The 15,682-nt window shown below is 37.7% G+C and overlaps 1 protein-coding gene and 1 non-coding gene across 2 annotated transcripts; one reads left to right on the top strand and one right to left on the bottom strand.

Moving 5' to 3' along the window:
• Nucleotides 1–4,150: 4,150 nt before the first annotated feature.
• LOC131232103 (small nucleolar RNA R71) lies at nt 4,151–4,257 on the top strand. Its single transcript, XR_009164705.1, has one exon. It is a non-coding gene; the product is annotated as a small nucleolar RNA R71 (small nucleolar RNA).
• A 10,295-nt stretch (nt 4,258–14,552) lies between these two features.
• Nucleotides 14,553–15,314, bottom strand: LOC131230513 (uncharacterized). The gene is made up of 3 exons (XM_058226426.1): nt 15,117–15,314; nt 14,906–15,006; nt 14,553–14,814 (listed from the first exon to the last, which is right to left on the bottom strand). Exons 1-3 carry the CDS (start codon nt 15,312–15,314, stop codon nt 14,553–14,555), a joined length of 561 nt encoding a protein of 186 aa, XP_058082409.1.
• Nucleotides 15,315–15,682: the final 368 nt, after the last annotated feature.

The raw sequence follows: 15,682 nt of genomic DNA, 5'->3' as shown, positions 1-15,682 counted from the left end.
GTTAACTTCCATGTTATATGCTACATGGGGTGGCATTGTCTATTTTGTATTTGATAAAATGCTTCATTATCTGGTCATTGTGGATATGTAAATTCCCATTGGACTCGTTCCCTTGAAGCAATATTGATTGTGCGTCTTCTCCTCTCTGTTAATAGCCTTCCCATTGGACGCGCTATTACAGGCCATTTTTCCCCCCTAGAACGGGCATTACAGCCCTGTAATGCACAAATCTTCCCACTGTTATCGTTATTTAACGGCCTTTATGACCATTCCAGTACAGTTTTTGAATACCTTGATCCCAATTGTATTCATATGCTCCATCAGCTCTCTATATGCTAGCATGTGCATCTCCATCTTCTATTGAAAGGCTTCAGCCTGTGCTAGTTGGAAATATAGCCATGAAACTGTGTCCCTTGCACATGAGAAAAAAGTAGGTACTTGAAAGTAACAATATTTGTATCCTTTGAACATTCTCTTTGATGAATAATTCTGGCACCACATTTTTTGGTATACCTAGAACAAATACTTATCCAGTGCATATGATATGGCTTGCAAGTTGCAATGTAAGTGTCCGTATCAGTAGCCCAACAAGTGCTCCTCACAACTTGAAGCTTATTCAGTGCCTGGCACTACTCATGTGGGTTAGAGTTATGAACTGTTTTTCATGTCATGTTTTCTATGTTTGGTATATGTGGACCCAAAAGTGGTTTCTTGATGCGCCCCTTCATGGTCACAATTAATATATTTTCAGTCCAAAGAAGATGATGGCCATGTAATTGATGGTATCTTCTCTTCAACTCAGAATGTAAGGCTTGCAAAGGTAGCACTAAGGCCTGGTGTGGGTAACATGGTGAACGGAATTATGTGAAAGCTACTTTTACTGAAGGTTTGTCATTTTCTGTAACATTCACTATACTCAAATTAAGGGGTCACTAGAAACCAGGTTCATTTGAATGCCTTAGCCCTTTCGTATATATTGATTCAGGGAAAAAACTCACTTCCACTACCCAAACTGGAGGTGATGAACGTGCAAAAGCACGCTCTCTGGCAACTATTTATTCACATCCGGTGGTATGTTTATCATTGCACCTTCCCTTATTATTATTATTTTTTTTAGAAATTTTACTTCAGGAAGAAGAGTTTTCACATTTTCATTTGCTAATATTTATTATTGAGGAATTCTAGCACGGTAGCATGCTTCAATGAGTTCTGTGAAGTGTACATCGGAATATGTCCAATTTACATGTGGTGCCTGTGCATGGTGATCAGCTCGTCGATTTTGTGGACCTGAAAAGCAATGGTATCTGACTGTTCTAGCCAAGCATCTGCTCAGTGGTCTGAAGCGGACAATTAACCCAAAAAGAGCAACTGTACGTACATGTTCAGTGGGCAAAACTTGCAATAATTTGGTGGTCAAACTCTAGCCCACATGCAACAGATGTGCCGAGAATATAGGACATACACCTCACACACTGCCTGAAAGTGACATTGTCAAATGACAACTTACCAACTTAATCAGCGCCTGGATTTGATACATGATGGATTTCGGACGCCAATCTGATTCCCAAGTTTTAATCAAGTTTGCAACTGGTGTGGATGCACTTTTTCTTTTTCTAAATGAACAAGAAAAAACATGTTTCCTCGCCCCAACAATGTTTTACTATGCTTGATATTTCTGCCTTGTTTTATGATTAATAATGCTTTTCTTGAACTTCAGGTTCCTCATGAACCATCCTTGCATATGAATGATTTTGTCCGCATCAAAACCGGCATGCAGGTGTGTGTTAAAATCTATAACATAACAAAAAGGGTATTGCTATTACCTATTTCCTTTTCATAGGACTTAATATTTTGTCCGTTTAAGGGTCTGGATGGTTATTCAATTCAAACTAAATTAATCTTCATCACAAAGAATGCCAAGTATATGGTTAATGCATGGGACTGGGGGCAGTGTGGTACAATTTCAGCTTACTCAGAAGTGCTGTTTGCACTTTGATACATGCCCAAAAACCATTGGCCCCTTGCCATCAATGTTTCCATTGTTGTTTGAGTCAGTTATTCTTTACTTAGTGTCTATCAGAAAAGGAATTGTGGCTTTCCTAGTGAAGGAAATTTGAGTTCACAATTCCTCATGTTACGCTAATAGCTTTTCTTAAGAATGAAATGCAACATTCTTGAAACAGCTGATCATAAATCTTCGTCATTGTTATTGACCGCTTTTTGCTTCAATTGTTTTATCAAGTTTGCTATGAGTTCAACATTTTATTTTATTTTATTTTTTTTGCTTCTCAGACTTTCATACAAGTGGGGTTATTGAAAGACGGTCTATGTTCAGCTCAGGATGGGAGTGCAGGTCAGTTCTTTTTCCAGACCCTACCCCAGCCATTTTTCTAAAATAGGGTTTGAGGGCTATGCCTATTACATATAATTTTATTACATATATAATCTTATTCCTTATATTGTTTTCCAGTTATATTTGTGTTGGTTTCAGAGTACAGGTAGCGAATAGAAATTGTTGGTCGATTGTGGCTTGTAGACAAATGGATGAGTAACCAATAATACAAATATGGGAGGCCTTCCCCAGGTATCCAGATGCTTTTAGATATATTTATGTTGTTTTAAAATGTATTAGCTCGAAATTGATGGAGCAGACCTGGATGTGCGTCGGAGCTATCCGGAGGTTGAGCGGGGGTCCCTGGAAGGTGGGAACCGCTGTTATGACCATGATGAAGCTGTCCATTTTCTATGGACAGCATTGGAGTGGCCTGACCATTTGGATAAGCCATGTTTATATATTTACTCGAAATTGATGGAGCAGATCCGGATGTGCGTCGGAGCTATCCGGATGTTGAGCGGGGGTCCCTGAAAGATGAGAACCACTGTTATGACTATGATGAAACTGTCCATTTCCTATGGACAACATTGGAAGGGCCTGGCCAATTGGAGCAGGCCATGTTTATATTTGTATTTGTAGGGACCACACCCTTAACCTATTCTCAAATCCCAAAACCTATAACTACAACCTAAACCTATAATCTAAACCTATAAACTATAACCTAAACCTATAACCTAAACTCAATTCCCTAAATTTTAACCTACAACCTAACCTAAACCTATACTTATTCCCTAAATCTATTCTCAAATCCCAAAACCTATAACCTATAACCTGAACCTATAACCTAAACTCAATTCCCTAAACCTTAACCTATAACCTAACCTAAACCTATACTTATAACCTAAACCTATTCTCAAATCCCAAAACCTATAACCAATAACCTATAACCTGAACCTATAACCGAAACTCAAATCCCTAAACCTTAACCTATAACCTCACTTAAACCTATACTTATAACCTAAACCTATTCTCAAATCTCAAAACCTATAACTATAACCTAAACCTTAACCAAAAACCTATAACCTAACCTAAACCTAAACCTATAACCTTAACCAAAACCTAAACCTATAACCTTAACCTTAACATATAACCTTAACCTAAATGTAAACCTAAACCTAAACCTATTCTCAAATCCCTAAACCTAAACCTAAACCTATAACCTAAACCTATTCTCAAATCCCTAAACCTAAAACTAAACCTTAATGTATTCTCAAATCCCTAAACCTAAACCTACACCTAATCCTAATCTAAACTCCCTAACTTAAACCTAAACCTAAACTTGAAAACCCAAACCTAAACCCGATCCTGAACCTGAACCCGATTTCCTAAACCTAAACCTTAACCTATTCTCAATTCCCTAAACCTATAGCTTATAACCTAAACTTAAGCCTAAACCTAAACCTTAACCTAAACCTAAACCTGTAACCTATAACTTAAACCTAAACCTTAGCCTTATCCTTCTTAAATTCCATGGCCTCGAGTTTCCTAGTGAGATTAGCTACCTTAGCATTAATATTATCGTCTTCTCTCAGGAAATACATTCCACCCCTTTCCTTGGAATGAGTCGGCCTAGACGTAATACTAGGTCTAGGGGAGATGTCCCATGTTTGTGTGTTCTCAGCAAGTTTATCAAAGTAATCCCACACTTCATCGACTCCTTTATTCATAAACTCCCCATTACACATCGTCTCGACTAATTGGCGCATGAGAGATGTCAATCCATCATAGAAAAAGTTCGTGATGCGCCACGTTTCAAAACCATGTTGTGGGCATGAACTGACAAGATCCTTGAACCGCTCCCAACATTGGAAGAATGTTTCATCTTCCCTTTGGGTGAAGTTCATGATCGACTTTCTTAGGGTGTTCGTCTTATGGTATGGAAGAAACTTCTTAATGAACTCCCTTGTCATGTCATTCTATCTGCCAATTGATCGAGGACGTATTGAATGTAACCACGTCTTGGCTTTCTCTTTCCAAGAAAAGGGAAAGAGTTTCAACTTGACCGTGTCATCAGACACGTTAAGAAAGTATAAGGTAGCTATGATCTCGTCAAATTCTTTTAAATGTAAGTAAGGATTCTCTGACTCAAGCCCATGAAATTTAGGGAGGAGTTGGATCACCCCTGGCTTGATATCCATGTGTCCTGCATTCTTAGGAAAAATCATGCATGAGGGCGTACTCACCCCCGCCGGTTGTAAGTAATCTCGTAAGGTATGAGGCGGGGGTGCTTGATGCACCTCATTCTCATCCTGGAGATCTTCTACCCTAGGTTGGGGTAGAAGAGGTTGATTTTCAGCCATATCCTCAATTAACTCAGGGGATTTTGAGCGGTGTTTAGTCCTACGATGGACAGTTAACCCTTCAACTAATCCTCCTTCAGTCAAGAGACGTCGAGTGTTGTCACGAGCCCACTTGGGCATGAAACACTCGCAGCCCTCAATCAAATTCTAAACCTAATCTTAAGAAGGGAAATAAAAATCTAAAAAGAGAAAGAGGGTTGGAAGGAAGTTACCAAATTAGAGTCCCTAAATTGAAACTTGCAAAATAGAACAAAACAAGTTAGTTTCTAAGAATAGCAAGCCTATAAAATTCCTAAGAAGAGAAATATAGAAATAAAAAGAAACAAGGAAGAATTCCTAAATTAGAAAGTAGAAATTTAGAAAGAGCGTACTGAATTTAGAAATTTCTAATAAGCCTACAAAACAGGAAAGTTAGTTTCTAAACAGAAAGTCTTAAAATAGAAAATTTCTAAAAATAAAATAGGAAACAAAATTAGATTCTAAAAGAGTTAGAATTAGAAACTTACTAAAATGGAATCCTAATCTAGAAATAGTAAGGAAGAGAGAAATTACCAATTTAGAAACCTATCTCAGAATCCTACAAAATAAGAAAGTTGGGTTAGTTTCTAAAAAAAAGGAAAACTATCTAAAAATAGAAAGTTATTTAAATAGAAAATTTCTAAAAATTAAAGAAAAACCTGGAATTAGAAAATTCTAAAATAAATCCTAAAAATCAGAAAAATCCTAATCTTAAGCTAATCCTAAAACCAGTTATCTTCAGGAAACGTAGCCGTCAATCCCCGGCAACGGCGCCAAAAACTTGTTCACACCCCAAGTGCAGGGTTGTGATGTAGTAATAAACTCGGTAAGACCGAGGTCGAATCCACAGGGACTGAAACCTGTACATTATCTGAAAATAACCAGATCTAGAACTAGGCTAAGATGAAATCTAAACCAATTGTGATTTGAGGAATAATGGTGAAATATTAATCTAAAACTTAAAGAATTCAGAGAAAGGGAACTAGGGATTCAGAGGATCCACTTGTACAGATCAGGGAGATCTTATGCCTGCTTCATGGATATTATACTTAACTTACTTGATATAGTTTTCAAGAGATGAAAGGTATAAGAATTAGGTATGATTCCATCACAAATCCATGCCTAAGAGACAAGGTAAACAACAGAACTTAGACCAATCCATAACCAACTAAAAGATGTATGAGTGTTAGGAAGGATTCCATCATCCAACCATGTCTATGAGATGATGGTGAACAACAGGGTTTCCGAACATCAAAATAAAAGGAAAGGAATTATTCAAGCCATCACAGATCTACTGTAATTTAAATCACAACAAACCATTAATGACTAAAAGAATTTCTTAAATCAAAACAAAGTCAATCAGTTCAGTTCAATCAAACCTGTAGAAGCTCCCATCACGCCACAAGCTTCACCTCTTAGCCCTAGCTAAGGGATTTAGCCTAACATAATCATAGGAAAAAGAAGAAAAATAAAGAAAAAATACATAAAAATTCCAAACACTTCTCTCTCCGCCTCTCTTTCTCTATCTGACGTCCCCTATTCAAGCACACCCTCTTCTCCACGTTTGGAACTCTTTTTATAGCTTTTGGAGTGGTGGAAATCGGATTTGGGAAGCTATCGCACGCGCAGCGAAAGCCTTTTCGCAGCCAAGTTCGGGGCTTCATAACTCTCGCGTTCCTTGCATTATTTCTGTAAAATCAGCGTCTCTTGAAAGTATTTTGGCTGGCCTACACGATGGACGGTTCAGATCTGCCATATGATCAAAGATGGTGGGCCACAACTGCTTGGAAGATCAGATTTCGTGGACGTGATCGGTGGGCCCCACAGAGGTGTTTTTAAAGAAATTTACCCTGTCCATTAGATTGCCCTCGAAATTTCGGTAAGAAACGGATGGTTTTTCATGTCCATTGACTCAGAATCAGAGAAGAAATCATCCAAACATCAATTTGAACGTTGCAGGGCAGTCCACTTATGGCCTCTGTATTGCGCACATGTGATTGTATGGGTCCAAAAGTTCAGCATGGGTTTGAAGATTTCATGGCCCTCTACAAGATGGATGGCTTGGATTGTCCATATGTACGTTATATGGGGCCCACTAGCGTCCGCAAAAACGGACGCCGTCCGTTCATTTCAACAGCGTCATATGACAGTTGCCGTTTTAGGAAGAAGGTGCGGGTCAACAGCAGCGTCTTACTTGGTTCGGTGCGCAGCCGCACGTGTGTACCTCATGTACACACGCTGTATATACGGGGCCCACTGTAATGTATATGCAAGATCCGATCCATCCATTTGTTTTCTCATCGTATTTAAACCGTCGAGACCAAAGTTGAGACAGTTCAAGATATCAGGTGGGCCCATAATCAACGGTTTATGGGCTGATCTGTCAGTTGGGGTACTTCATAGTGATTCGAGGGCTGAAATTTGATATGTACAGTTAATTTATGGACCTCAGGCCATGTATAAAGTTTTGAGCCAATCAGATGGTGAGAACTATGTGATCTTGCATTTTTCACCATTTTCGGGCCTCTTTAACGTGAATGGCTTGATTTTCTCGGATCCCTAGTGTGTAATTCCATCGATCTTGGTCCCCTGGAGTCCGTCCCTTGCCTTGGGTGTCATCAGAGTATTAAATCCATGGTTTAAGCACCCGTTTTCAGTTCATGCTTGTAAATACACTCTGCATCACAAACACGATTAAATCAGGCTATTAAACGGTATCATGCTTGTAAATCCATGTAATAACTAGGTCTGATATGCAATATTTGACCCTCAACACAACTCCCAAACCTAAACCCAAACCTAAACTTGAAAACCAAAACCTAAACCCGATCCCGAACCTGAACCCGATTTCCTAAACCTAAACCTTAACCTATTCTCAATTCCCTAAACCTATAGCTTATAACCTAAACTTAAGCCTAAACCTAAACCTAAACCTAAACCTAAACCTGTAACCTATAACTTAAACCTATACCTAAAACCTAAATGTATTCTCAAATCCCTAAACCCATACCTACACTTAATCCTAATCTCAACTCCCTAACCTAAACCTAAACCTAAACTTGAAAACCAAAACCTAAACCCGTTCCCGAACCTGAACCCGATTTCCTAAACCTAAACCTTAACCTATTCTCAATTCCCTAAACCTATTGCTTATAACCTAAACCTATACCTTAACCTAAATCTAAACCTAAACCTATAACCTATAACCTAAACATAAACGTAAAACCTAAATGTATTCTCAAATCCATAAAACCTAAACCTACACCTAATCCTAATCTCAACTCCCTAACCTAAACCTAAACCTAAACTTGAAAACTCAAACCTAAACCCGATCCCGAACTCGAACCCGATTTCCTAAACCTAAACCTTAATGTATTCTCAAATCCCTAAACCTAAACCTACACCTGATCCTAATCTTAACACCCTAACCTAAACCTAAACCTAAACTTGAAAACCCAAACCTAAACCCGATCTCGAAACTGAACCTGATTTCCTAAACCTAAACCTTAACCTATTCTCAATTCCCTAAACCTATAGCTTATAACCTAAACCTTAACCTAAACCTAAACCAATAACCTATAACCTAAACCTAAACCTAACACCTAAATGTATTCTCAAGTCCCTAAACCTAAACCTACACCTAATCCTAATCTCAATTCCCTAACCTAAACCTAAACCTAAACTTGAAAACCAAAATCTAAACCCGATCCCGAACTCGAACCCGAACCCGATTTCCTAAACCTAAACCTTAACCTATTCTCAATTCCCTAAACCTAAAGCTTAACCTAAACCTAAACCTGTAACCTGTAACCTAAACCTAAACCTAAAACCTAAATGTATTCTCAAATCCTTAAACCTAAACCTGCACCTAATCCTAATCTCAACTCCCTAACCTAAACCTAAACTTAAACTTGAAAACCCAAACCTAAACTCGATCCCGAACCGAACCCGATTTCCTAAACCTAAACCTAACCCTATTCTCAATTCCCTAGACCTATATCTTATAACCTAAGCCTAAGCCTAAACCTAAACCATAACCTAAACCTAAAATTAAACCTACAACCTATAACCTAAACCTAAACCTAATACCTAAATGTATTCTCAAATCCCTAAACCTAAACCTACACCAAATCCTAATCTCAACTCCTTAACCTAAACTTAAAGCTAAACATGAAAACCAAAACCTAAACCCGATCCCAAACCCGAACCCAATTTCCTAAACCTAAACCTTAACCTATTCTCAATTCCCTAAACCTATAGCTTATAACCTAAACCTAAACCTAAACCTATAACATATAACCTAAACCTAAACCTAAAACCTAATGTATTCTCAAATGCCTAAACCTAAACCTACACCTAATCCTAATCCCAACTCCCTAACCTAAACCTAAACCTAAACTTAAACTTAAAAACCAAAACCTAAACCCAATCCCGAACCTAAACTCGATTTCCTAAACCTAAACCTTAACCTATTCGCAATTCCCTATACCTTTATCTTATAACCTAAACCTAAGCCTAAACCTAAACCTAAACCTGTAACCTATAACCTAAACCTAAACTTAAAACCTAAATGTATTCTCAAATCCCTAAACCTATACCTACACTTAATCCTAATCTCAACTCCCTAACCTAAACCTAAACCTAAACTTGAAAACCAAAACCTAAACCTAATCCCGAACCTGAACCCGATTTCCTAAACCTAAACCTTAACCTATTCTCAATTCCCTAAACATATTGCTTATAACCTAAACCGAAACCTAAACCTATACCCTAACCTAAACCTAAACCTAAACCTATAACCTATAACCTAAACATAAACCTAAAACCTAAATGTATTCTCAAATCCCTAAACCTAAACCTACACCTAATCCTAATCTCAATTCTCTAACCTAAACCTAAACCTAAACTTGAAAACTCAAACCTAAACCCGATCCCGAACCCGATTTCCTAAACCTAAACTTTAATGTATTCTCAAATCCCTAAACCTAAACCTACACCTGATCCTAATCTCAACTCCCTAACCTAAACGTAAACCTAAACTTGAAAACCAAAACCTAAACCCAATCCCGAACCTGAACCCGATTTCCTAAACCTAAACCTTAACCTATTCTCAATTCCTTAAACTTATTGCTTATAACCTAAACCGAAACCTAAACCTATACCTTAACCTAAACCTATAACCTATAACCTAAACATAAACTTAAAACCTAAATGTATTCTCAAATCCCTAAACCTAAACCTACACCTAATCCTAATCTCAACTCCCTAACCTAAACCTAAACCTAAACTTGAAAACTCAAACCTAAACCCGATCCCGAATACGATTTCCTAAACCTAAACCTACACCTGATCTTAATCTCAACTCCCTAACCTAAACCTAAACCTAAACTTGAAAATCCAAACCTAAACCCGATCCCGAACCCGAACCCAATTTCCTAAACCTAAACCTTAACCTATTCTCAATTCCGTAAACATATAGCTTATAACCTAAACCTAAACCTAAACCTTAACCTTAACCTAAACCTAAACCTAAACCAATAACCTATAACCTAAACTTAAACCTAAAACCTAAATGTATTCTCAAATTCCTAAACCTAAACCTACACCTAATCCTAATCTCAACTCCATAACCTAAACCTAAACCTAAACTTGAAAACCCAAACCTAAACCGGATCTCGAACCCGAACCCAATTTTCTAAACCTAAACCTTAACCTATTCTCAATTCCCTAAACCTATTGCTTATAGCCTAAACCTAAACCTAAACCTAAACCTAAACCTATATAACATATACCCTAAACCTAAACCTAAACCTTAACGTATTCTCAAATTCCTAAACCTAAACCTACACTTAATCCTAATCTAAACACTCTAACCTAAACCTAAACATAAACTTGAAAACTCAAACCTAAACCCGATCCCGAACCCGAACCCGATTTCCTAAACCTAAACCTATACCTATTCTCAATTCCCTAAACCTATATCTTATAACCTAAACCTAAACCTAAACCTAAACCTAAACCAATAACCTATAACCTATAGCCTAAACCTAAACTTAAACCTTAACCTAAACCTATAACCTATAACCTTAACCTAAACCTAAACCTAAACCTGTAACCTATAACCTAAACCTAAACCTAAAACCTAAATTTATTCTCAAATCCTTAAACCTAAACCTACGCCTAATCCTAATCTCAACTTCATAACCTAAACCTAAACTTAAACTTGAAAACCCAAACCTAAACCTGCTCCAGAACCGAACCCAATTTCCTAAACTTAAACCTTAAACTATTCTCAATTCTCTAAACCTATATCTTATAACCTAAACCTAAGCCTAAACCTAAACCTGTAAACCTATAACCTAAACCTAAACCTTAAACTAAAATGTATTCTCAAATCCCTAAACCTAAACCTACACCTAATCCTAATCTCAACTCCTTAACCTAAACCTAAACCTAAACTTGAAAACCAAAACCTAAACCTGATCCCGAACCCGAACCCGATTTCCTAAACCTAAACCTTAACCTATTCTCAATTCCCTAAACCTATAGCTTATAACCTAAACCTAACCTAAACCTAAACATTAACTTAAACCTAAACCTAAACCAATAATAACCTATAACCTAAACCTAAACCTAAAACCTAAATGTATTCTCAAATCCTTAAACCTAAACCTACACCTAATCCTAATCTCAACTCCCTAACCTAAACCTAAACATAAACTTGAAAACCCAAACCTAAACCCAATCTCGAACCCGAACCCGAACCTGATTTCCTAAACCTAAACCTTAACCTATTCTCAATTCCCTAAAACTATAGCTTATAACCTAAACCTAAACCTAAACCTAAACCTATATAACATATACCCTAAACCTTAATGTATTCTCAAATCCCTAAACCTAAACCTACACTTAATCCTAATCTAAACACCCTAACCTAAACCTAAACCTAAACTTGAAAACCCAAACCTAAACCCGATCCCAAACCCGAACCCGATTTCCTAAACCTAAACCTATACCTATTCTCAATTCCCTAAACCTATATCTTATAACCTAAACCTAAACCTAAACCTAAACCAATAACCTATAACCTAAACCTTAACCTAAACCTATAACCTATAACCTTAACCTAAACCTAAACCTAAACCTGTAACCTATAACTTAAACCTAAACCTAAAACCTAAATGTATTCTCAAATCCTTAAACCTAAACCTACACCTAATCCTAATCTCAACTCCCTAACCTAAACCTAAACTTAAACTTGAAAACCCAAACCTAAACCCGATCCCGAACCGAACCCGATTTCCTAAACCTAAACCTTAAACTATTCTCAATTCTCTAAACCTATATCTTATAACCTAAACCTAAGCCTAAACCTAAACCTTAATCTAAACCTAAACCTGTAAACCTATAACCTAAACCTAAACCTAAAACCTAAATGTATTTTCAAATCCCTAAACCTAAACCTACACCTAATCCTAATCTCAACTCCCTAACCTAAACCTAAACCTAAACTTGAAAACCAAAACCTAAACCCGATCCCAAACCTTAACCTGATTTCTTAAACCTAAACCTTAACCTATTCTCAATCCCTAAACCTATAGCTTATAACCTAAACCTAAACCTAAACTTAAACATAAACCTATAACATATAACCTAAACCTTTACCTAAAACCTAATGTATTCTCAAATCCCTAAACCTAAACCTAAACCTAATCTTAATCTCAACTCCCTAACCTAAACCTAAACCTAAACTTGAAAACCAAAACCTATACTTAATCCCGAACCTGAACCCGATTTCCTAAACCTAAACCTTAACCTATTCTGAATTCCCTAAACCTATAGCTTATTACCTAAACCTAAGCCTAAACCTAAACCTTAACCTAAACCTAAACCTAAACCTGTAACCTATAACTTAAACCTAATCCTAAAACCTAAACTTGACCTATTCTCAATTCCCTAAACCTATACCTACACTTAATCCTAATCTCAACTCCCTAACCTAAACCTAAACCTAAACTTGAAAACCAAAACCTAAACCTGATCGCGAACCTGAACCCGATTTCCTAAACCTAAACCTTAACTTATACTCAATTCCATAAACCTATTGCTTATAACCTAAACTGAAACCTAAACCTATACCTTAACCTAAGCATAAACCTATAACCTATAACCTAAACATAAACCTATAACCTATAACCTAAACATAAACTTAAAACTTTAATGTATTCTCAAATCCCTAAATCTAAACCTACACCTAATCCTAATCTCAACTCCCTAACCCTAACCTAAACCTAAACTTGAAAACTCAAACCTAAACCCGATCCCGAACCTGATTTCCTAAACCTAAACCTTAATGTATTCTCAAATTCCTAAACCTAAACCTACACCTAATCCTAATCTCAACTCCCTAACCTAAACCTAAACCTAAACTTAAACTTGAAAACCCAAACCTAAACCCGATCTCGAACAAGAACCCAATTTTCTAAACCTAAACCTTAACCTATTCTCAATTCCCTAAACTTATAGCTTATAACATAAATCTAAACCTTAACCTAAACCTAAACCTAAACCAATAACCTATAACCTAAACCTATTCTTAGTTTTATTTTAAAAAAGTGCCCACTTTTTTTGAAGAAGTTTATGCAATTCTTCATGATTTTGAATTATAATGTTTTGTTGGTTTAATATTTTTTTTCAGATGAAAGACAAAAAGAAAATTGTTGCTAATTTTTTTCCTTTTTTTTTAATTTATGATGTTAAACTTATATATATTTATGCATGGATGAATGTAATGTGGATAAGATTGTTTGTGTTTGGATGGATGTAGTTTATGTTTGGATGAATGTAGTTTAGGTTGGATTTACGTAGTTCGGGTTTAGATGGATATGAATGTGAATATGATGAAATATAATATATAACAGGTGTATATAAAAAAAAATATGATGAAATATATTGTAACAGGTGTATATTGATCTTCTCAAATTTGAAAATGTGCTTTGAAGGCTCATAAGGGACGGTCCTTTTTAAGGACGGTCTGTGGCCGTCCTTTGAAGGCTCATAAGAGAGTTCATGACAGTCCTTTTTAAGGACGGTCTATAGCCGTCCTTTCAAGGGCCATAAGAGACGGTCCATGACAGTCATTTTTAAGAACGTTCCATGGCTGTCCTTTGAAGGCTCATAAGAGACGGTCCATGACAGTCCTTTTTAAGGACGGTCCATGACCGTTCTTTTAAAGGACGGTCGATGTTCGTCCTTTGAAGGCTTACAAGAGACAGTCCATGACCGTCCTTTTTAAGGACGGTTCGCGACCATCCTTTTTAAGGACGGTCCATGACAATCCTTTTTTCGTCAATCAGAACGACGGTTTTTGACCGTCCTTTAAGTAATACGACATGTCAAAATTTGACAGCCCATGCGACAGTCGATGACCATCATTTTTGGTCATTTGAGATGGTTTTGGACAGTCCTTTTTTCACAGTTTTGGTGTAGTGCTCGTTTAGATCTGCTTGATGTTTGAATCGCATCAAGCTTACCCACGGACCTACATTCTTTCCAAAGATAACTGCCCACGCCATCTTCATGCGAAGGGCTGTCATGACTTCCGACAGTCTTCTAATGCTTAAACCTCCATCCACAGGGAAGGAGATTTTATTCTAGGCTACCCAGTGGAATTTCCTTCTGCCATTGGCTCTTCCCCAAAAGAAACGAGCAAAACTCCTCTCCAGATTTTGAAGAACTTGACACGGGACGTGAGTAGCAACGAGGATGTGGAGAGGAATGCTGCCGAGTACGTGTTTGATCAGCGTTGACCTGCTTGCCTGAGATATGAATCTTGCATTCTAGCCACTAATCCTTCTTTCAACTTTGTCTATAAGGAATTGAAAATCTGCCTGTTTGGTTCTCCACTTAAGTAATGGTACCCCCAAATATTGGACTCCTGCTCTAGCTTTGGCAATACCTAGAACGCGCTCAATGGACATGAATCTCACAACTGGCAACTTATCTGAATAGAGGAAACTACTCTTGCTGTAGTTAATTTTTTGGCCCGACATATCTTGGAAGGAATCAAGGAACTTCTTGATGGTGATCAACGAACTCCGACTACCATTGAGAAATAACAGTGTATCATCTGCGAAAAGGAGGTGCTAGATCAGGGGGCTGCCACGTTGGAGTTTGAAAGGCTGACACCAACCACGCAAGAGTAGTTGCTTGAAAGATCTGGAGAATGCTTTTGCCACTAAGATGAACAAAGCTGGGGATAATGGATCGCCTTGGCGAATGCCTCCCGAAGACCTGAAGAAACCAGAAGCCTCTCCGTTGATGAGAATAAAAAACCAATTGTTTCCCCAACATGTTTCCATGAGGTCAATCCATTTCTGATTAAAGTTGAATCTGGATAATACTTGCTTGAGAAAGCTCCAACTGATCCTATCATACGCTTTTTCTAAATCTAGCTTCAAGATAATATTGCCGCCGTGGGACTTCTTATCGAGCTCTCTAATTGCCTCCTGGGCCATGGCAATGTTCTCGTTGATGGCTCTCCCTTTCACGAACGCACATTGCTCCAGCGATATCAGCTTGGGGAGGAGAGAGCTCAGCATGGAAGCCAGAATTTTAGAGAAGATCTTAGAGATAAAGTTGCACATGTTGATTTGGTGGTAGTCTAAAAATTTTGAGGCCATCGAAGATTTTGGGATTAGGCCGATGAGGGTGGACAAAAATGCTCTAGGGAGGGTCTCACCCTTAAATAGGGAGACTGCTATCGCATGGATATCATCACCTACAATGGGTTAACAGATAGTGAAGAAAGCACCAATGAAGCTGTCAGGCCCGGGGGCCTCATCTTTGGGGATAGCAAAGGCTGCCGCCTTGACTTCCTCAGGAGAAGGGGGGACCGTAAGGGCTGTGTTATCTTGAAGGGAGATTAATCGTGGGATCTCTGACAGCAAATCATCTACTGAGGCTGTGA

This window comes from Magnolia sinica, chromosome 17 (assembly GCF_029962835.1).
Source record: "Magnolia sinica isolate HGM2019 chromosome 17, MsV1, whole genome shotgun sequence".
NCBI lineage: Eukaryota > Viridiplantae > Streptophyta > Magnoliopsida > Magnoliales > Magnoliaceae > Magnolia > Magnolia sinica.
The sequence above is the reverse complement of the archived record's forward strand: the minus strand, read 5'-3'. Positions and strand labels throughout refer to the sequence as shown.

What these genes read in the sequence shown, in the direction of transcription:
- LOC131230513 (XM_058226426.1), bottom strand. Translation starts at nt 15,314, where the DNA reads ATGCTGAGCTCTCTCCTCCCCAAGCTGATATCGCTGGAGCAATGTGCG. An exon ending in GTTGGAGCTTTCTCAAGCAA is followed by an intron (nt 15,007 to 15,116) that starts GTATTATCCAGA and finishes TGGTTTCTTCAG; the next exon opens with GTCTTCGGGAGGCATTCGCC. An exon ending in CAAGCAACTACTCTTGCGTG is followed by an intron (nt 14,815 to 14,905) that starts GTTGGTGTCAGC and finishes TCTCAATGGTAG; the next exon opens with TCGGAGTTCGTTGATCACCA.